Source organism: Calidris pugnax, unplaced genomic scaffold (genome assembly GCF_001431845.1).
Source record: "Calidris pugnax isolate Ruff unplaced genomic scaffold, ASM143184v1 scaffold44, whole genome shotgun sequence".
Lineage (NCBI taxonomy): Eukaryota > Metazoa > Chordata > Aves > Charadriiformes > Scolopacidae > Calidris > Calidris pugnax.
The window spans coordinates 46,334,747-46,358,475 of NW_015094506.1; the positions used below are offsets into that span (position 1 = coordinate 46,334,747).

Below are 23,729 nucleotides of genomic sequence, written 5' to 3' on the forward strand. Positions count from 1 at the left end.
GGCTAGTTGGAGCTGCCAAATTCCTTTTGTATATATGGTGTTTGCTCACAACACCTAAGTGTCTCTCAGTGGTGGCAGTCCATCCACCTTGGTCCTTTGTCTCCTGGGACTGGAAGGAGAATAAAAATTCAGGCTTCTCCACTGAGGGAGAGATTTCTCTGCAGTTGTGTAGCCTCATATGCCTTAATTTGCCTATACAGAATTTGTTTGGTCAGCTATGTATAAATTCATAAATTGTACCCCTCTTTCAAGTAAGAAATCAAAATGGAGCTTTCTCTTTTCTATAATGCATTAGTTAATTAATTCTACTCATATTCATGTAAAGGATTGTTTCTCAGTTTCACACTGAAGCCTGTTACTCAAAATTAACACAGAAATTGAAAAAAAAAAAGATTTTTGGATATATATTTTATTTGACAGTGGTTTAGAATATCATACAGTAAACAAGATTTCTGTAAAAGTTAATTTATCCATAGTGGTGCGTTTCATAAAAATAGTTGCTCACTTACAGCCTTTCTGTGACTATTAATACATGGAATTATATTTATAGAGATAGAGCTGTACAGGGTAAATTCACAGCTAACACTACACAGAAATATTATTTGGAATGGGGTTTAGATGATGTGCTGTCTTCACAGGTTATCGATTACAGCCGCATAAAGCAATTACTGCACAAGGAGTAGCTGTGAACTGTGCAAATTAGAGTTTATGCAAGCATAATCTCAACTGTTTTTCAGATTTCATTGTTTGCTTTCTTTATACATAAAAATAAGATACTGGGACGTGCATCTACACTACAGAAGCATTGTCCAAAATCAGATTCAATAAATTAATGGCAAATTATATTGGATTCTAGTTCAGGGGATAAAGATTTTTTTTTTCCATTAAATAATAGTTTTATAAACAGCTACGTGGACTTGTGCTTTTTTAGAAATTATAAATGGATTTTTCTTTCTAAAAAAAATTGTTTGAAAGCTGCAAAATCCTTGACTTGAGGCTTTTCAAATAATTGGACAGGAAGAAACATGCCTATAAATTTGTCAGTCCAGTGCAATGTTTGAGACATACAGTAATGTGCTAATTTCTTGGAACAAAGCCAATTTCAATCTAATTTTTCAGCAGAGCATGTGAGGAACTAAGGTTGCTAGAGAACAATAAGTTTTAAATACGAATTTTTGACAGTACCTAGCTTTATGGTTTTTGTTTTTGTTTTTGTTTTTTTTTAATTACCAATGTATTATTGCCCAGGATTTTGTTTTAATTTTGACAGACAAATAAGCATATGCACACTTACACAGACACACACGCATCTTTTTGAAACAAGGTAATGACTGATTGACTGAACTCGGAGATATTTCCTGTGAAGGCAGACTGGAATGTTTACCTGGCACTTAAGGCTTGAAATTCAAAACAGACAAGCAAGAAAGATAAAACCAAAAAAAGAGAGAAAAAAAAAAAAAAAAAAAAACCAAAAAATGGAGGTAGGGAAGAAATGATTTAAAAAAACGTTTTGAAAATGGAAAATATATCGAATTTACTGAATGAGGACACTGACAACTGTATTTCAGAAACCAGTCTAATGATCGTTAATGTGTGCCTGAAAGGCACCTGCTCTGCCAATCTGAGGGGATGAAAGGTGAAAGTGTCCTAACTAAATGCAGATGGGTATGAAACATAGCACTGTTGATAAGTGAAGCTCTCGTTTTCTGCAGGAGGGAAAGGCCTTTCCTTAAGGAAACTGCAGCTTTTTCTCTGTAGCACTCTTCCTTCCATTGCAAGGGCCTTGCAGACGTCTGGGTTTTGAGCCTGGCCAATTGGTTTGCGTGCTACCTCGCAGGATTTGGGGAACCTGTAGTAAATCGCTTTTGAGAATAATTTGCAAATACAACTCCACCCTAACTCCTTTCCAATGTACAGAAACATGGTTTGTTCACAAAAATGGCAGTAGAAATGGTATCACAGAAACGAATCCACTGGATTCCCCACTCCTCCCGTAGCGCCCAGTGAACTATGCTACAGGACTATCACGTGGACTATCCCAAAGCGTTAACAGTGGAGACGTGTCATGGGTGTACAGTTCCAAACGATGCTTCAAAGAAACCCTTTAACCCCTGTCTAGATATGTCGAGAACAATTTATTTACAACATTTTAGCTCCATGAAAAGATCCTCTCTCAGTTTCAGCTTGCTCCGTGCAGTTTTATTTAAGGCGATGTTCCAGTTTGTGATTGCTCTAACTTGTTCCAGTTTCTTGATATAAAGTTTGAATGAAATCCAAGTCCTTCATGCAGTGGGAAAAAAAATGCTAAAGCTACACTGCACTATCTTTCTCTGATGTACTGTCCTTCATGTTGTTTTGGTTTCTTCCATAGCTGCCAAAGTCCCTAAAATGGAACGGGGACTTTAGGGTCGATTTTAAATCTCTGGGTTGACTATATGCTTTTGAACTTATTAGGTACTGTGCACATTGTCATGGAATTACACACTAATGTTTTCATTCCTCAATGCTTTGTGTATATGTGTGATAGTTAAAATAAATTAAAACAAACCAATGTGAGACAAAAACTAAGAAGAATGTTCTGCGTCAGTTTGAGCCAGTTAGAGGGCAACAGTCCCTTGCTTATCTGCTCATGGCAGAAGTACCAGACTTCAGGACGCTAGGTAGCTTATCTGAGCCAGGGATTTTCCACGGCCCTGGGGAGACCGTTGCCTTTCGAACTGTGGGGTTGGTGCTGCGAGTGCTAATGGAGTGGAGATGTCCCTTCCTGGGGAACTCGCTGGGTTTCCCATCAGGGTCCCTCTGGCTGTGGTCCATATCGCTTCCAGGAGAGCTGCAGCGGTTGCTACCGTACGTCTTGGTAGCACCTGTATCAAGCTTGACATGGTCAGGTGCTGCAGCTGACTTCTTCTCACTGGTATTTGTGGGTTTGTGATCTTCTTTTTTGCTAAGAGATCCTCCTCTCTTGCTTTCCGGCTTCCTCAGCCTCCCAAACTGTTCATCACTGGTTCCAGCACACACGTGCTCTCTTGCGCCAGCCTCGATCATAACGCTGTGTCCCACCACTTTGCTTTCTGAGGTGGGCCTGCCACCATCAGTGGTCTTACTTTTGCCTTCTGAATATCCTTTCCAAGAAGCCTCTTCATGCTTTGACCTGTCTACCTTTTTAGGACTTGCTGACCTTTCTCTTTGTTCTCCTAACCTTTTCTTTTTGTGACCGTTCACCGAAAGCTCCTTTGGTTTCCTTACATCGTGTTCCCTCTTGATATCCCATGTTGCCTCCGGGCTTATCTGGTGAGAAGGGTCAGAGGGTGGGGCTATGTGTGATGAAGATAATGGTGAGATTATGTCCTCCAGGGAAAGAGCTACTTCCGGCAGACCTGGGGAGGTGGCAGAGGGAGCACTCCAGGAGTTTGGTTCGTCTGTTGCAACAACAAAGAGAAAGGAGTCAGGGGCACGTTCAGCAGCACAGAGCACGTATTGCACAGGCACATGTATTCTGAGCAACACCAACACCCACACCACACACCAGGCTCAAACTCCTCTGTCTTGGATGAGGCAAAACTCCCAGGGGAGTCAACCAGGAGGAAAACAAAAACAATTTCCCTCCCTCCCAAAACAAAAGTCCAGGAGAAGCAAAAACCACGGGGCTGGTAAAGGTTGAAAACCTGTCTTTTTTCACACAGATTCTGCTTTCCTCTGCCTATGTTAAATTATTCTTAAAATAATAAAGGCACGTGCTCATGAAATCAAATTGCCTCTTTTGTAGCCGTAAAATGGATTTCTTAGCTGGGCAATATCAGCGCTGTCTCTGAGGACAAATGAGAAGGACTTTCTGCCATCTATTAGACATGTCCCTACAAGCATATAATAATTGACAAGAATTTGTAGCTCCGATAAGGTCATCATTGAATTCTGTCTCATATTTTTTTCTAAACAGATATAATATTGCAGTGTTTATGGCCCCACAATTCTTACCGGGTACTTACAAAGCTCTGCCTTTATATCACAGCATCAGCTGCTGTGTCTCTTGGCTGTGCATTTTGAATTTCTCCTGGTTACTTAGCCTCAACACAATATGGTTGGATTGTGCAGATCCTGTTTAATTTAGCTAAATAGACATCTCCTTTGCTGAATCATGATGATTTTCCTAATCCATCAGTACAAAGCAGAATATTCTGAGATGCCTTTCTCTTGCATATGCAATCCTCATTTCTTTTGATTAATGTTCTGGCAGACAATGAATCCATCATGACTAATGACAGCACGACTCCTATTCTTACCCGTCTACATGGAGGTTAGACAAATCACTGAACTTGGCTAATGTCATTCCCTATTTAGCACCATTGCCTGGCTCTGAACGGTATGAGCAATAATCTGTCAGAGATGAAGGACTATCTCAGGGATCCATGGAAACGAGGTAGAACTCATGGCAAGAGCCGCATATTTCATGGGGGGAGAAAACGTAACCTTCTAGCTGAAGAACAAGCATGGTCTCTTGCGGGTCACTAGGACTAGTATCTCTCAGTGATATCAACTGTCCTTTAAAAGATACATTTATTTTACTCAGAGTTACGTCTGCCTTCAAATTATCATGAAGATATACATCATTTCGAAAAACGGAATGGATTTTACTGCCCAGCCTGGGATCTGCAGCTTGCTTGACTGAGACAGCACTTCTAAGTTAATAGCTTGATTGAGTGATTGCTGTCTTGCAGATAAAAATAGGAGAGACAATAGTGAGGTGGGTGACGTAAAGGGAGGGAGCACTGCGGTTAGCTGAGGAGCTCTTTATTTTCCCAGATGGTGTTTGTCATATGCTTTTGCATAATGAGCATATGTGTGGAGAGGATTAGCATTTGAGAGGGGAGAAAGTACAAGTTCTGTGTAAGACAAATAAACTTTGAGCTGGGAATCTAAATGGGCTGAGGGTCTCAACTGAGGTTTTTTTTTTTTTTTAAATCGCACTTTCTTACCCTCCAGTTAAGACTGAGTAATGTACCATCTGCTCCCTGCTTGGCACTTGAGCAAGAAAAAATAAAAGGAAAGCTGATGCATGTAGAGTGATCAGCTCTTAGGAGCTTGCCTGCAAAAAGCATCTGCTTTGACGGGCTGCTTTACTTCTGCTCTTCAGCGCTGCCTCACCGGTGCAGGAGGGCAGGCTGAGCCTGATGAGGGAGGCACAGATCCCACCCTGGCTCTTTTAAGGTCTGAAATCCAGGGGATCCCATTTTTGTTAACACTTGAATTAGGGACCATGCATAGGGTCCCGGTCTCTTTGCCTGATTCTAGACAAAAACTATGCCTGGACTCCACCGAGCATCATGAAGCTGCCCGTGTGCACCTGCGAGGTACCTGAGCTAGCACTAAACAAACCACCTTGGGCCTTAGAAAATTAAGTTTGTGCTTTTTATGGCATCATCACACCTCCTCAGGGCAGAGGTGGTGCCCAGCATTGGCCTTATCAACATATTTGCCTTAACTACAGTCTTCTTTCCCAGTTGTCTATGAGCTGATGTCTTTTACTGAGTGGCAGTGAAGAGCAGGGGGTCATTACCAGATGTCATGCACGGCTCTGAGAACACCTGAAGTTACAGAAATAGTTTGTTACTTTGGTAAGTATCAGCTGCACACCAGTGAAAACATCAAATGGCCCAGGGAAGCAAGATGCTTTTGGGTAACAAGATTCCCTCTGTGCAAAATGTGCCATTATGCTCAAATCATCTGTCTCTTGTCCAGGAGGACGAGGCAGGTGGCCACCATTCAAAACAAGGGTGGCAAACACCTCTCGCAATTCCTTTGAGGCACAAGGGGCCATATTGTACCAATTATCTGTGGGGCACTCAGGGGAGGAGATGGGGGAGTGAGTAGCCTGTTGTTTTATTCCCTAGAGACGAAAGAACAGATTTATTAATGGACTGTCCCCCTACACAATATCCATTTTTTTTCTATTTTCTTTTTTGGAGGGGAGTGAAAAAACACCAAATGTTGCAGTGAGAAATCATAGTGGGTTAGAACCTACTTCAACAAAAGTGAATCAATGTATTTGTTACATGTAATGGGATATAAATATAGATATCTATAAACTAGGACATGCAGTATTATACCCATTACTGGATTTCTGCCTCTTCCCCAGAATACCCTAAGAAAAAGACAATTTGGCCAACTAAGCCAGAAGACTTGTAACCACTGTTTAAAGGGAAGTTTGGCTCTGGGAGACCCCCAGATGGGCCACTGGCTCCAGTTTGTTTAAAATACTGTGTTTTCTTGCTGGGGAGGCACCTATATAGGCTGTATTTCCTGTGGCTGGGGGAAAAGTCTGCCCTGAAATAAAACTATCATTCATATTCTATGGCAATATGGTACTTGACAAAATGACTTTCCGTAAGGTTTAAGTACCATCATCTGAGACAGCCAAAACCCAATCTAACCTGTTTTTTCTTTCAAATGAAATGAAATTATGTAGAAAGAAAGTCATCCTCGGCCTTGGTAGACGCTAATGTCAACAAGCCATTGTTGCAATATGTCACTGGCTAGTGAGGAGAATACTGATGTGAGGGTATTGTAACCGACTTTCCTCTAATGTTTGAACATTATGGGAAAATATCAAAATTACTAGAGTAGAGCAGAGTGCAGTAATGTAAGTAATTTGTTGCTCAAAAGAAAAACCTTTTAAAGAGCTGCGTTCAAGCCATAAGGGTTCATTTGCACTTGTTCAAACAGCATTAAAATGATTGCTTTTCCATAACAAATATAAACAGGAGAAAAATGTAAAATTCTATTCTGTAGAGCAACCAAACTAATGATTTCTCTTTATGCTTATTCTGAAGTTATGGCTGCATTTTTAGAGAGTTATTAATAATTCTGAATATTTTTTTTCCCCTGTAGTTTTAAAGTTTTATATAAACCCTATATGTTAATTGTGAACATAACCTATTTTTACTGTCTGTTATTCCAAAGTATCTCAAAACATTTTGCAAACATACTAAGCCAGAGACAGATCAACGATTTTATTTTTCTCTTCCTTCACCTCTGGGAGGCTGAAGACAGTATTTGTTTAACAGAGCATGAACTACTAATGGCCAAATGACTTAAAAGCAGAAGTGATGGATATCGCATTCATTTGAAACTGCTGGAGAGATTTAGAGACGATGTAGTTTTAGATTTGTTTCTGACTTTGTCACAATGGATATCATCCTTACTGTGGGAGAAATTGTTTTTCAAAGGTATACATCTCACTGAAGGCTAATAGATGTCTTCCTCCCTTCTTTGAAGGGAGAAAATCTCCCTTGACCTACTAATTTAGACAAGACAAATGAGCTGGGAGCAGCACTGTAATCTGTCACTGCAATGGCATTTGATTTGGTGTAATTTAGTAGGTGTTTTCTGGGTGGCTTTTAGTTTCCACCAGCTACTGTCACGCAGGTTGGCAGCACTTCTCCATGGGCTGTGCAAGAATGACTCACCTACGACCTGTTTCACATAACTCCCAGGCAAGGAGTAAATTGCTAACTGAGTAAGAGACACCACAGACACAAGATCTTGAGTGTGTAGGAGGACAAGTAGAAGACAAACACAGCCATTCTGGAGGAACAGTGACAAGGGGAAAACACCAGGAGCAGAAGATTTCTGTCTAAAGGTTTTTTTTGTTTGAGGTAGAACTACCATATACATGAAGTGTTTGCTTTGCTACATCAGCTTAAACACATCCAATGGAGGGGAAATGAAGGTGCTACTCTCATGTGTCTGCTTGCTCCTCTCTTAACTAAAACCTAGTCTTCTACCTGGATCCACTGCTTGCTGATGACTTACATGTGAATCAGTAGCAAAAGAAACCTGTCTTTACTCCTAATGGAAAAGAGAGCTCTGCCTGTGTTACTTTCTGAGCATTGCCAAGCTACCAAGTCAGAGGAAAGAGCTCAGCCTACTGATAAGTTTATTAAATTTCCTGCAATACTTATGGTTTTTTACAGGTTGCCCTTCTGACCTCTTGTCAGGTCTAGTCTTGCTGTGCTTCTCTGCTCTGCCAAGATCTCAGGTAAAGAGAGATTAGACCTCAGATTTGTTCTCCTTTTGCATCAAAATATTTTAAATAATTGCTCAGTGGTTTGTCAAGAATGTGGGATTTTTCATCAGATAAAATTAACCATAGAGCACTAATATTGATTTATTTCATATTTAGTAGTATTGTAAAAGGGATATCACATTTTAAGTAGAATAAAATCTCAATGTCTCTTAAATTTCCAAATTATGTGGACAATGAGCAATACATTAAAGCTTTGAATGCTTTCAGTAGTCTGAATGAAACATTTCCTGAAATGTCTAAGCAGCTGTTTTCATATCTTCCCAGAATTATTTTCCCAGGGAATCAAAGAGTTTTTGATTAAATAAAAAATATGGTGATTTCCCCCCCAACACTTTTTGTCTGAAATTATGTGTTGCCAGAAGGTGGCAAACAGCTCTTACAGATGCTGCTAATAATGAAAATGGGACAAATTGTCCCCTGGTGAGTATCCACTAATGTTGGCAGTGTTACACCAGGAATGCATTTGGTTCTTTCTCATTATAGCTTGACATGTCTGTGATGTTCCTGATTGCATTGGTCTCCTGCAGCTTGTCTTTAACACTCTCTAAGGAGGGATATTTCAGAATATTCAAAGAATCTTTAATCTTTCATCCTGGAAATCTTTCCATAACCCAGACACGTAGCACCCTTTGTCTCCTGAAATAAATGATTCTCTGAGGTTTTGATAGAGAAGCTCTTGGTACCCTCTGTCCAGCGCTCAGTGTCATGCAAACGTGATGCAATATGCCACCCTTTCTCCCAGCCTCCCCTGGAAAGTGAGTGGCAATGGGCTCTGCCCCCCCTACCCTTACAGGCTCCCTATACTTCTGCCTCTAATCTTGCCCTTCTTGTTAATTATTCAACAGTGCTATGCAAATGTTTTGTCACAAATTATACTTTACTTGGCTTAAAATGACACTTTGCTTGGCGTACTTTCCACTGCTCTTATCCACCTTCAGCTCCCTCAACACCAATAGCTCTGGAAATAAGCATCTATGGATTTAGGTGGTGCCTTCTGCTGTGATATGGTCCTTTGTTTGGTCAGTCACCATCGACACATCCAGGTGGGATCGCCTTTCCATCATTAGCAATGCCCTTACACTATTTTTTTTTTTTTTAAGCTATGATGGCAGTGTGCTATGGGTGTAAAACATTGATTCTATGTAGAGGAATTACCTATATACCATGTACCTTTACAAAATAAATCCAGGCTATACTCATTTATTTTGGCACATGAACTACTTTTTCTTTGCTACACACAAATATAGTTAAATGATCTGCTTGGTATTGTGAACTCTTGTTTCTGAAGCAATGAATACCTAATCTAATTTCTTGCTATCTAAATTTCACTGAATTTTTAGAGTTGGAAGGGACCATAGAGATCATCTAGTCCAACTCCCCTGCTAAAGCATTAATGTAACCACGCTTATTATACTGCTTGCCTGTTCATAGTGAGTAATGTCATGGTGACTCTGAATGTTTATAGTAGCTTGTAAATGTAACTTGTCAGGGTAACTAGAGTCAGTTAACAAAGTCATGAAAGAATACAGGAAAACAAACATGTGTCCGAGTCCCTACATCTTTTACTTCTCAATTATGTGCCCGGTGTTTTCAGAAAAGTAGAATGATTTGTTAAGAAAGACTGATGTTTGGAGCATTAAACAGTGCCAGACCTAGTCTCTCTGTCAGCAAAGTCATTGTGAACTTTTTTTTGTTACTGGTCTAATATTGGAAGTGGGGGGCACCACTAGTACTGGGAGCTGCCAGTGACATGGCTTCTGGAGATGTCCACAAGAACTGAAGAGATGTGACTGTAAATGTAGGGTAAGTGAGGAATACCTTTATCTCCTCAGTAAACTTCAAACATTTAATTTTACATCCAGAAAATTCAGTCATTGACCCATCCCAACACTGGGAAGCACAACTCTGCTTCCTGCTTTATTCAGTTCCCAGTGCCATTGATACTCTGATGCTCTACTTCTTTTCATGTTACTAATCATTACTGGTGAGCAACAGTTTAGTTCCTTTCGGTTCATTATATCCATCTTCCATTGTATACTTTACCTAGATATTAAATGGGGATGGCATTCATAGAGTCCTTGCAAGGGCCATCTGATCTCCTGGAATGATCACTTCTCTGGTAAAATTCACTTTCATCACCGTTTCTGTACTCTACATGGAGGTTTGCTAGAAAAAGTGCTTTCATGTTCAGAGATCTAATTTGAGAATTATTGAAACACACTTCAGAAAGAGTAGATTGTTAGTTACGCTTGGAAGACCAAATCTGCAGAAACTCAGGAGATGATATTGCTTGTTTTTAGAGCTAAGGGAACAGAGAGAAAGGGAAAATTCAAACTTGGGGCAGAGAGGGCAAAACTGCATATTGCAAGGAAAAAAAATATTAAAAAACCCTTTAGAAAAATGATGAATGTTTTCTTGAAACAAGAAAGTCACACACATTGATTTGTGTGGCTTTAATCTGTAGAAAGTGCTATGAATGAAAACACTTCTCATTTTTTTATGTAACGTATTCTTTAAAGGCAGTTAACAAAGAAACATGGGAAGTGACTGATTTGACTTGGAGAGTTCCTATTCTTTTTCTGCGCTGTTTCTGATCCTACGCTAGACCCAGTGCATCCTCAGTCCTAATCACTTGAGATAATAATTTAATTGCCTTACAGAGTCAGAGAGAGAGGTGTCTCAGAAGACCTCTGGAAATAGATGTCTGCTTTTCTGTTGAACGTGTACACAACCAGTGTGGGGGAGCTCCTTCTGGGAAGCCCTTTTGGAGGCTGTGGGTCAAAGCTGAGTGGATGGACACAGAGATCTACACCCATCGCCCCACAGCAAGCCTTTTTTAGCAAGCACTGGTCAGTGCAGGTAAGTGGCCTGAGACCTTTCAGGCTAATACAGGAGATAACTAATGAATTCAGAAACACTCAGAGTTTCTGCAATAGGGAGCAGGTAGACTGTATTGTCTCCACGACCTGGGTGATCCTGGGGTGCTGCATCTAACTTTAGCTCTCTCCTGGTTACCCTGCCATTGTTCACCCCTTAATTGTAAATCACTTCCATAAACAATTCAGTGTGATTTTTTTAATTATGCCTAAACATTGCATCATTTGGCTCTCTCCAACATCAGTCACGCCTTACAGCAGGACTGAGATAATTTTAACACTGCTGTTACAATAGGAAGAATAAAAAAAGGTAAATTTTTCTATGCAGGAAAATATTACCTAAAATGCAGAATGGGAGAGGGAAAAATAATCAAGAGCCACACTTACAAACTGGTCATATTTCAGACCTGAAACAGGTAAATTAATTTAGTAAATCAATTTATTAATTTACTGTAATAGTCTTCTGGCTGTGAATCTTAAGGCCAGATGATTATGAATACACAGTTTATCACTCATTCTAAGACTCATTTTAGCCTGTTCAATAGATATGGATCTAGTAAACAGTCTGATCCATTAAATATTTAAGCCAATGATCATAATCACTAATCTGAGTGAACTTGGTAAATTTGATTTTTCCTTGAATCGAGTTAATGTATCTGCACAAATGTTATGGGATTACTCACTAATACTGTGAACAGCTGAAATGAAAAGTTGCAGCCTGTGCTGTGCTTTTATCCTCCACAGCTGCATCATCCAAGCTCTTCACTGCTGCATCAGTGCTAAGTGTAGGGACAGCCTAAGTGCCAGTCTTGAGTGATGTTGCTCTAAGCATGCATTGTCGTTCACTAGGTCCTACAGGTGGTTTGGGACCCTTTGTGAAATGTTGAGCATCTCACACACCTATCAGATCAAAGCTACTCAGGCAAAAGAACCTCATCCTTTCAGTAAAGAATGTTTTATTTTTTCTGTGTGGTGAGGCAGTAGAGTAGAAGCTGCAGAAACCTCAGCAGTTCTCTTGCAGGGCCATGCTGGAGCTGGAAAATCTACATTGCAAGTTACTATGTAATTAAAAAAGATAATGACTTTAAAATTAGTTTTTATTAATAGAATTAAGGACATTAAGTCATAAAAGGTGTTCATAAATATGTTAATAGAATGTGTGGTATTAATGAAAAACATTCTGGAGAGACTGAATAATTTAGGAGTTTGATATTACACACTTAATTAAACTTAAATATTAAAATTATTAATTATCACAGCTAAAATGGGCATTAGCAGTAGGCATCACATCCTGTCTGGTCAATAAATGACTGTCATTATTAAAGGTATGTAGATAATATATAAAATGTATTTAATAAGTGAGGAATTCAGAGCATTTTGACTATACAGGAAATGCCCCTAGGAAGTTGTTTCTGGCTGGTGCTGAGTGTTGGTGGTTATCACTTAAGATCACAGCAGGATCTTAAGCAAAACACATAACTTAGTTTGAACACTTCCTTATTTACAAAGTTAATGAATAAGTATTCCCGTCCTGCTTAGGGTAGAAGCTGCAGAATTAGTTTAGCTTCTCTTTAGCAAACTCTCTTCAGACTGGAGGCCGCTGGGCACTGAAGGTGCAGAGTGGACCCTGGGGCCATGATTACTGACGGGGTTGTTGTGGTATCTGATATCCTTTCAAAGCTGAGACAATTTTCTCTGAAAACTGTGTAATGAAATGGAAGTGGACGAATAAATGAATGTCAAATTGTAATATTCAGCTCCTAACGATGACACACAAACTAGCATGTTGTTAAAAAAACCAGATGTTTAAAATTCTAGGTGGCGTAAGTGTTGCTGTAGCTCAACAAAATACAGTCATGTTCATTAAGTGTCGATTGCAGATATTGTCAAAGTGAAAAAAATGCATTTCATTTTCTCAGGGTTTTTTCCCAAGCTCCGAGTAACAAGCTACAAGAAATCTGACAAGAGGCCACCTCTCCCTGTGGTCAGGCTACAAAGCATCAGCCAGGAATTGCACCATGGGATGGCAGAGTGAGAACGGTAGAGGTAGGACCAACTGCGAGTCCCTCTATGTACAAAGCTTGCCTTCTCCTCTGTAAAGGTTGGAATAACAGTTTTTTATGTCACTATGTGACAATTTAGACTCATAAAATTTCCCATGTTAACTTTGAGAATCATAAGAGATCCTGTTAGTTTAATTTAGTCTTGGGTATCATAGCATATCATGCAGCAGGTTCTGGATCCTCCTAAAGAGTATGAAGTTTGACTTCTCCAAATCACTATTTAAGTCAAAATGTACGAGTGGCTCTGCTCTCCTACGGGGAAATGCATGCCATTGCAGAAACCTGACTGTGCTGAAGAGATTGTCAAGCATTGGAACAGGCTGTCCAGGGAAGTAGTTGAGTCACAATCCCTGGAGGTATTTAAAAGACATCTAGATGTAGTGCTTAGGGACATGGTTTAGTGGCGGACTTGGCAGTGCTAGGTCAATAGTTGGACTTGATGATCTTAAGGGTCTTTTCCAACCTAAATGATTCTATGATCCTATGTGGAACCACTTTTAGATCCCTTGTAGTCTACCCATTGAAGCAGTTACTGCACAACCTTCATGATGAGAATTATTGGGCCAGGCCACAGGCATAAGGGTTTGTGCCTTCATACTGTTCCCTTAGATACATAACTCTATATTGGAAGGATACCATCAGAGACACATAGGCAAGGTAACTCTGATTAAGAACAAATTGGAGTGATGCAGTCTTGCTATTAATTGAGGCCCCATTGCAAATTTGCAAATGAGAGGGGATGTGAAATGGTCAGCAGGAGAGAGATTTTACAGGACACTACGCTGTTCTTCCAGTGGAAGACTGGTCTTATTCCTGTGTCAAACTGCAAAGACTCAGTAAGTGTTACTAAATTCCCATTTTTCCTATTTCTCTGGATTACATGAAGAAAGAAAAAGCTGATGCTGTGAAGGCAGAGAGACGGCGGTGTTCTTTCAGGCCTTATATTTTGGGTGCTTATCTTCTAATACCATCAACTGGATGAAAATACAGGAAGCCACAAAAAAAGTTAGAAAAAGATTTGTGGGTGGGACTTTTCCCTTCTTTGGCTGGTAAGTCTGCTTACCAGTTTGTGTGAACTAAACCAGGGATAATGTTTGTTCATCTGTTTTATTCACTGTAGTTTAGCTGTAATTATCTGCTCTTTACACCATATTAATAAATCTACTCCATAATATTATATTATAATAATTAAGCCTTAGTAATAAGAGAACTTGCTCAACAGCCTTATTATTAAATCTTTGCTCAGATGTGGGGGGACACTGCCAATTTTGGCATGGATTATAATATGTATGGATTAGTGAGGTTCTGCTTTAATAATAATACTGAGTAGTCGACTAGGAATTTTAATCTTTAAAGTGCTTTTCAAGCATTAAATAATTAATCCCCATAACACTCCCATGAGATAGGTAAGTAAATATTACTATCCCCATTATACAGATGGGGGAAGCATGGGTTAGAGAATTCAGCTGGACTAGTCAAAGGCACTGGAAATGTAATTGCCAAAGCAATGTTTAGGACTACGGAAAGGACTCAGCATTTTGGCATTTAAAAAGTAAGAAAAAGATATTGCTTCCCTAGAAGCTCAGAAACATTCCCACAAAACTGAAGAAGTCTTCTAATGTGTCCCTCTTTCTTTCAAAATTGTGTTTTCTATTTCTATATTAAGGGATACCTATGTAAAAAGTCCACATATCTCTTAAAATAGAAATTTGCTGTAAGACCGAAATAACTATACACACCCACATACACATACACTGTTATTTAACAGAAGGATGTTCTACTTTCCTGCCAGCTGTTACATATTTATTAAATACTAAAGACATGTTTGTAAAGCAAATTTTAATATTCAATTTTGTCCTTGAATAGTTTTTACCCATAGCAATAAAATGGCTAGAACCTTTGGGAGCCCATATTCAAATTGCCTGATGGTTTTAGACCAATTTTATTAACCAGTATATTGATTCATTCAGTTAGTCCTATTTTTTTTTTTTTTTACACACCACAGGTTCCTGAAATTAAGTTGCAATTGCTAGAAATACGAAGGTGGTATTGGAAACGCAGCAAGAATATGAATGAATGTTTGCAGTTCCACCAAGGTGGTCACAGAAGGAGAGGGCACTTTTCCAAAATGACTATTGATTTTTGCACTGACATCAGATGAATGATATATGGGGCAGTTCAAGTTTCGAATAACACTCAACTTCAGCTCTGGAGATTTATAAAATGAACATTAAAAATAGGATGAGTTGGATTATCTGATCAGTACTCTGAACAGGTAGGAGTATCTGGATTGAATGTACAGGCCAAGATGCTTTTCCCATTTTTTAGGCAAACATAACAGCTTCAGACGTACTAACGGAGTTAAAGAATTGGAAAAATGCAGTTAGCAGCTGACTGGAGATTTCTGAAGGATTTAGCTGTATTCAAACAATAAAAACACAGGATAAAGTCCCAATTTTTCATACATATTTGCAAATATAAATGCAGTGGTACTAGTAAGGGCTACCAAACCCATGGTGCAAGGAAACACAGGCACCTGTCACTTGATCTGGATGTACTTTCTAAACCACCTTCTAGAACCTATACCTCTCCTGTGCTTTATCTAACTTCAGGTAAACCTGCTGATCCTCTTCCATCCGTAAGTGATTATTTATATGAAATGGAACAATTCCTGTGGGAGAAATGTGGACTCATAACAGACAGCACAATGATGTTATGGCAGGGGCCTCTCCTAAGGCATGCCAGAATGGTCAATATATCTGTTCTACATCAGGAAATACATCCTTGGTCAGTGCTCTAATGAATGGTAGCACAGCCACAATTTTGGTTGGGAAAAGGCCTATTGCAAAACTGGCTCTTTAGGAAAATCCTTCCGCTCAAAACTCTTTCATTAAAAACACCTGAAACGGAAACATTTTATAACAGACATTTTTTCATTTGACCCGATATTACTTTTCTTTCAATCAAGTATTTTGGTTTTAGTGTTGACTCAAACTAAATTGCTTTTGATTTTTCTGGATATACTTTACTGGGAAAGAAAATCTGTCCTCACGCTTCCTGCCAAATAAATAATCAGAACCATTCACAGCTGAGTGACTGTGCAAAACTAACTTTAGACGTATTTATAGAGGATTTACGTTTCTACTTATTTCAGGAAAAAAGACTTATTTCCTGTGTCCGTTATGCTATAGGAGGAAAAATAAGGATAATGCACAGAAAGTCGTGGTTATAAATATCTAACACTTGTGGTGGAACTGCAGTTCACTGAACTTCCTATGCTTGACAACTGGGACCTGCAAAATGGCCCTAATGCCAGCCTGGATTTTTGACCTCATGATCTCTCTGAACTACTTTTAGTGAAGAGCAAAGCAGAAGTAAGGTGATAATGACTGCAAGGAATGGTGCAATTCAGATTTCTACATGAAGTAGGAGCTTCTTTTTTGCTAGAGATCTCTGATGGTGACACATGCACTTGAACAACATGGCTACAACTTTTAAATGGCCTCTAGATGTGGCCAGCTCCGCATTACCAAAGTACAGGGACATGTCTGTGTTCAGAAAATTCTTATTTACAGACACAAACTGGAAATAGGCTGTATGTGGAAACACATGCAAGCAATCAATTAGATTACCCAGATTTGCGTGCACAAGACTGATACCTTAAGCACAGTTTAGTGTCTGGGTGCTAGGGACAGGAATTCTGTGGGCGTCACGCTGGAGGAGCTGCTTGAAGCTCAAAGGCTAGGAGCATACCTTTGGGTATAACTCCCTTTCTATTTCCAATCTGTCTACTTCAATAGTGTGAGACTGGCCTTGTAATATTTATCTAGTATATTAAAAGACATTGTGCAAAGTCGACAGCAGACAGGCTGAATGCATCTGAACACTTCTGTGTTTTCTGTAATGACAGCAATCAATAAAAAAAAATAGGAAAAATAAGTTTTTTTTCCCTTTTTTTTCCAGGTATCATTTCTGGGCCATGACTCTGTATTACAAATTTGATGTATCTGAACAATCTGTACAGTTGTATCTGATTTATGGACAAAATAGCTTGAAATCAAGTGCAAAGTGCCATGTGTAAATTCAGCACAGCCACTGGGTTTAAAAAAATGAGTATTGCCTTACGGCATGTTCCAAAATGTCTTCAATTTTACATTAGTTATTTCTTCAAGAGACTGCACATAAATATTATTTGAGATCAGCATCTAACTTCCGCCTTCACATTACTGACATGTTTGCAAGCCAAGTACCATAAGGAAGGAGAAAATTATGGCTTTGGTTCTTAAAAGCTTAAGGTTTTCTACCTGAAAATTCATATTCAGAGGATAAATTTTTGTCAGGAGAAAAAGCAGATACATAGCAGACCTATGACTGTGTTTCTTGCACTAACAGCAGTGTAGCATGAAGAACCAGTTATCTAGGATATTAAAAGACATTTGAAAAATGCATAGCTGCTTTGATATCTAAGATAATCAGTTATGAAAGAAAATCTGAATACTATAGAAACGATTAAGCGAACTAGCGTGTAAGAAAAAGTTGGAAAAGACTCTATTAACAGTTGTGAGAAACAAAAGCATATTAGAGAAAGATAATATACATGCAGAGTTTACAAACCGTGTCTTTAGGGTGGCCCAATAAGTAGAAATATGGGGACCCATGCTTGTCACTTTTCATGCACATGGAGAGACTGGAAGGTACCATTCCTAAAGGAAGGGGAGGAACAGCCTAGGACCAATCATTAGAATTAACAGAACCAGTGACATACAGATATTTTACTTCTGTTAGAGCAGAGAATTCTTAGTAAGTTTAGAACAACTGAGTAAAAAGTTTGTATGTAACAGGAAAGAAGTATTTCTGTAAAGCTAAGACAAATAAGCATGCTGTAAGTCTACATATTAGTGGATGACTGAAACTAGTGTGCAAATATATTCAGGATGTAGATTCACCTGGACTACAGATGTGGAGTACATCTTGAGGTGCTTTCTGAAGGAGTCATAACAAATCAAAAGCAAAGATTTTAATGCATTTCAGAAATGTGCCAATTTATTTCTGTGAAAAATCCTTGTATTGGTATTGACTCTGACATTTTTTGGCTTTGTGGGTGTAGTAGTGCTGAAACATGAGCTAAGAGTTTCCCCAAGACCTTTCAAAAATTACTTCCTGCTAAATAACTTGTAGCTTTTATCTGTTAACCAGCAATGATTTTGTGTATACTGAAACTTTACTATTGCATACGGAACTGTTCCTCCTTTAAATAGCCAAAACCGAGTCTAAACTCTAGTTCTGTAAAATCACCTGAATATCATGAACCCATGGGGTGAGTTTTGTACGTAATTTATCATTGTGTGAACCAACAGAGATTCCAAAAATGCACAAGGCAACCCTAGGACATGTCTTTTAACGAAGTCAAACAATGTGGGGAAGAGAGGGAAAGAATCACTGCTGTGTAAATGTATAAAGCACCAACCATGACGCATATTCCGTGTTCACCAGACCTCAAGATTCTGGTTCTTGCTGCTCTGTGTGTGTTAGCATCACACCATAACCTAGCACGGTCAGGGCCAGATCCAGATTTCCAAGACAGGGCAATGGAAATGTTTTCCAAAATCTCAGTGTGAATGGACTGGAGTCTCTAAAACTTACAACATTCTGCAGGAGCCTTTAAGCATCTAAAAACTAAGTGAAAAACTTCCAAATTTTATAGAATGTATGATTTTGAAGTCCTGCTGTGAAAGCAGGAAGGGAAACAAATTAGTTTTTTTTTTTTCTAGATGTTCCTCACAGGTGAAATTCAGTGTTTGTGCTCCCTCTGCCGTGCCAGACAGAAAGCATCTGGGGCGGGAGGTTGTGTCTTGCTGGAGGTCTGGAGTCCACCTACAAGTGTTAACTGTGCCTCAGCCTCCTCCACCTTTGCACCCTGTTTGCAAGTATTTGGTTATAAGACTCATTGCTTTCAGACACTTCTAGGAACTTACATATTTTAATGTAGCTTTGAGTAATGAAAGCTCCAGTTGGGAAAGGCTAGGAGCAGTAAGCCAGAAGAAGCAAGCTGCCAGGACTGCTGGGACTGAGAATGAAATATCCCAGGGTTTCCTAGGGACCTTCTTCCATAGACATTTAGAGAGAACAGTGGTTGTTCTCAGAGAAAACTGTAGCTTCCTGGGGCTGATCTGTCATTAGAATTAACTTGCCTCTTGCAGAGCTCATTGCTGGATGAAGAGGCTGTGATTTGTTAGTTTTACTTACTCTTTAATGTGGGATTTTGTGAACAGTTTTAGCACGTTTTGCCCTTAGGGATGCTGCATCATCCCAGTGTTTGGCTGCTCAATGCATATGCCCTTTTGATGGTGTTTATACAGCTATGGCTAAGGCCTGAAAAATATGAGCATCTGTAATTAGGCTCCCACAGTGTGAGCAGACAGATTTTTAGAAGTGCTGCACACCCAGTAATTCCTGCTGAAGCCAATAACTTCTTAGGTAGATGCATACAGAGAGAATTAGGCAGCCATGGCAAGAAAAATCTTGGTCTATCTTTTTATTCAAATTACATTTAATGCCAGGATGAGAAGTACTCAGTGATGACTGTGAGTTTTGTGTCCTGTGATGTATGAAACCTCACGCTCACTCCAGCCGACCTCCCCAGTGCTTTTGAGGATCAGGATTCCCAGCAGTGCTTCTAGCCTGTCTTGCACAGTAATATGATTTCTTACTATGACTTGGTTCTTTGGAGGACTTGGCTGGCAGAGTGTTTGCTATGAAACATGATGCTGATGTTCTTCAGGTTTGGATGAGCTGTGATAATTCACCTTCAGTGGAAGCACAGTTCCTCTGGCTATCCTTATCGTCAGCAAACATGTTCTGAGTTGCTGGGTGACAGAACATCTGCTTTCTAAACTTCTTTTGTTGCACCCTGCTGTGAAATCAGCTATCATTTTGGAGCATTAATCATATCTGTGCTCCCTCCCCTATACTCTGATGCTACCGTGCACGCTATGAGGGTGTTTCTCCCCCTGAAGTGCTCTGGGATCTTTGGCATTTGTTTTCAAGCAAAATCAGCAGCTGGAGTTGAGGTAAATGATGCATTTGCAATACACTTTATTTCTTCCCCTAGGTTTGAATGGTGCTTTAGCTCAGCCAGAATTTTCTGAAATGTACTTGTAGGGACAGATTTCCGGGCGGCACAAACTGACATAACTCATTCAGGAGATTTACATCCTCCCAGGAGCTTGTTCTTTGTTTCTTCACTGAGAGCTTTCTTCTTTTCAATGCACATTCTTTTCTTGCACAGATCACTTTCTTACCATTGATGATTTTCCCTTAACGTTGCTTTTACTGATGTCAATCACATCATCATTCAAACACTGATATTTCTTGCACTTAAATATATACCGCCATATTTTGTACTAATAGAAACATGGCTCGGGAATTTAAAAAGCACTGGTTATATTGCACAAGGAAAATAAAAAAGTTGAAGACTGAGAGGCAATAATGTGATGATTTTCAGCTGGTTGGTTTAGGTTGTTCTAGGTAAGCTTCCTTCGTTTTAATGCTGTGAGTCTGAACGCCACTACTATTGGAAAGGTCTTTAAATGCAGCTTTACTACCATTGACTTGGGAAGTCACTGACCATTTTTCTTGTCAGAGACTGAGAGAGAATATGCAGGAGAGGACCCTGGAATTGCTTGCTCTGTTTCCATATTTCTCCCTAGGCTTCTGCTGCACACGACTGTTGCAATCCAGGTTCCAGCTCAGTCCTCCAGCTTTGCATTTTTGTACTCAACTAAGTTTAATCCCAATGATAGTCTTCAGAGCTGGGCCCTAATGAGACATTTCCCACTGATAGTCTTCAGAGCTGGGCCCTAATGAGAATAAGAAATATTTCTGACATGTACTTGCTAAAAAAAAAATATTAAAAGAGATGATAATTTCAGTAAAAAAAAGCTCCAATTAGTCTTGTTACATCTCAACTGTGGAATTCTGGTGGGAACTATTAAATATTGATGAGTTTATCTGCTGTCCTCAGGACCAATTTGTCCTTGAGCTTAGTGTCACAATCTTCTCTGCGTTCAGTTTTCCATTATTTGGAAAGGACATTCTTTCTGGGCATCTCTGTCATTAATACTCTGACAGACGTTCTTTACAGCATGATGACTTACCCTTGAGATCTGGCCTTCTTGAGACATGGCCTCTCGTTTTAATCGCTTCTGTTTGTTAATTTCTGTTTTTAATTTCCTAAGCAGGCTGCTGTTGGTTTTTATGTTCACCTTCTGTTTGTTCCTAGAGTATTTCTCACTGCTTTGGGAAATGACCTAGGGAGGACTTTAATATCTCAGTTAATTTCAACAGACATCTTCTTGTTTTTCTTCCGCTCTGCCTGCAGACTGGATACAGCATGGACATTTCTCTGCCTGCGTAATGCACAAATTAGGAACTGGAGACATGTGGATGTTATCCTTTGCTGTGATGTTTTCTGTAGGTTGTGTGGACATTATAGAATAACTCCTGAACTCTTTTACTGCTTTTTCAGTGCAGTAGGACAACATGGCTTTCAAGCACAGCTACTTAGCTCTCCTCCTGTATGGAGCTGTAAGCCAGGGATGTGGCTAGGAAAATGATCTGATTAAATAGCACTTCTTTGTAGCAACTTTTATTTTGCAGTCATCTGCATTTTTACACAACTAATGCTAAGCGTTTCCAAATGCCAAATGGCAAATGTGGCTTTAAACAGTCCTGTGAAGTCATCTTGTTTCCTTCTGTTAGCACTATAAGCTGTGCCTGGATTTTTAGTGGTTTATCTGTGTTTTCTACTCATGAACATTTTTTACATCCATTTTCTCATGATTCTGCAATAAGGTACAGATTTATAACATATGTATAAATATAGAAATTTACTTTGGATCTCCTGTAAACCTAAGTTTAAGTGCCATCTAGAAGTGGGATCTTAAGAAAGTCAGGTTTGGAGTGAGTCTGAACTGCAATCAATTCTTTGCTCACAGTGGTCTCCTGTGACCCGCCCACAGATTAAATTGTTTTCTGAGGAACTGGAGAACTGCTGGTATATGGTTCTGCTATTTGAGAAGGATTACTACCACTATATCATTCCTGGACATTTGTTTGTTCTTTCATTAAAATTGATGCACCTCTCCCTACGAAAGAGTTTTGGAGGTGATCTGAATCTCTGTTGGAGGTCTCTCCGAAAGGATTACACACTGTTTAAAATTTATATTAAATGTCTTAGTACCTATTTATCATAATCTCTGAAAGCAATTTTGGCGTTGTTCCTACTCACCAAAAGTATAACTCTCTAACTTTATCACCAGATGAGCGGGCTACAGCCCAGCCCAGCCTTGCTGCCCTGGTTCAGAAGCTCTTGAAAGCTGGAAAAAATGCAACACATTTGAGGACACAGAATTGCCTCTGGTTTAGAGAAGAAAATGGTACGATTGTGACGTGTACTGACAGCCCGCAAAGTGCTGACTTTAAGCAGAGCTGTCTCCAACAGAGGTAATGAATTTATGTTGGTAACAAAGACTGACCTGAACCTACAGTTAAGCCTAAGTACTGCTTTGAATTTTCATATGCTCCTGCAGTTTCTGGTTCTAATGGGAAATGATGCTGGAACTTCAAAAGTAACATTAGAAAAGTTTAACAGTTTTAGATGTCATAGCATAAACAAATCAAAGAATTTTCATTAAAAAACCCCTTTTCCTCTGAGATTTCAGGCCCATCTGAGAACATCACAAAACTTATGTAAATATATGACATTGTCACACCATCCTTTAGAGTAAGCTTTGATTTCAATTTTAAAAAAGAGCTTTTTGTCTTTGAATTACCTTTGGTTAGCTTATTTTTACTTCTCGTCATTTCAGTAGTGAAATAAGGGTTCTATATTGTCTAAATGACTCACACTTTTCGAAATATTCAAAAAAGTCCCAGAAGTGTCTCTGAAACAAAACATGAGAAGAATGCTCTCTAGGCACAATGAGCAAAGTCTCCTTTTTCATTCAGAGTTGGCTTCTACCGATCATCTGTGTATATTGTCAGGGATTCAGAGATAATATAATAAGTGAGGTTGCCAAAGAAAGAAGTACATTCTTTTTAATGTTTAACATTACAAGTTTAAACCTGAGCCACTGAATTGCTTGGCAACAAGATCATCTGCTGTGATGCAAAATGTGCAGAGAAGTACCAATAGAGGAAGAAAAAGACAGTTTATGGACAAATTAACAACTCCCAGCACACTCAGAGATGTCCCCTAAAGAGTTCAAAGTGCTTCCTCCACTGCACATCTTATAAATCATTGCCTGTGTCAGGAGGGTAGCAGACAACAGTGATATGGTCTTGAGCCGAGGAAACGCTTAAACATATGAATAAATCCACCTCTACTCAGGTAAGCACTTAAGCCCATACTTAATGTGCACCAGGACATTACAATATATAAATATCTGCAGTTGCTACTTAACTCAAAAGCAATATAATTCATTTATATGGATTCATGCACAAAGAAAAACGTAAAGATGAAAACCCACCATATTCTGGGACCTGGCCTGTTCCACGTTTCAACAACAGTCGCACTCTCCTGCCACCAGACTTGATTAGCTCTATTGCTCTGGCATGTGTCATGTCCCTTGTGCTTTCTCCATTGATTTCAATTATTTGATCTCCTACCTGTCAGGTAAGAAGAATATTGAGTCAGACAGAATTGCA

At 39.3% G+C, this 23,729-nt stretch overlaps 1 protein-coding gene across 11 annotated transcripts in view; it reads right to left on the reverse strand.

Annotated features, from left to right (window-relative positions):
• Positions 1–393: 393 nt before the first annotated feature.
• The window catches only part of MAGI2 (membrane associated guanylate kinase, WW and PDZ domain containing 2), a 756,695-nt gene continuing 733,359 nt past the window's right edge, over positions 394–23,729 (reverse strand). For 7 of the 11 annotated variants that reach the window (XM_014963762.1, XM_014963758.1, XM_014963760.1 and 4 more), the window contains 2 exons: positions 23,552–23,690; positions 394–3,419 (listed from right to left, as the gene is read on the reverse strand). In XM_014963762.1, the coding sequence (XP_014819248.1) occupies positions 2,620–3,419; positions 23,552–23,690 (939 nt within the window). In that variant the 3' untranslated portion in view covers positions 394–2,619. Of the gene's footprint in view, positions 3,420–17,636; positions 17,748–23,551; positions 23,691–23,729 lie in introns of all 11 variants that reach the window. The other 4 variants (XM_014963768.1, XM_014963767.1, XM_014963763.1 and 1 more) reach the window with 2 other exon arrangements.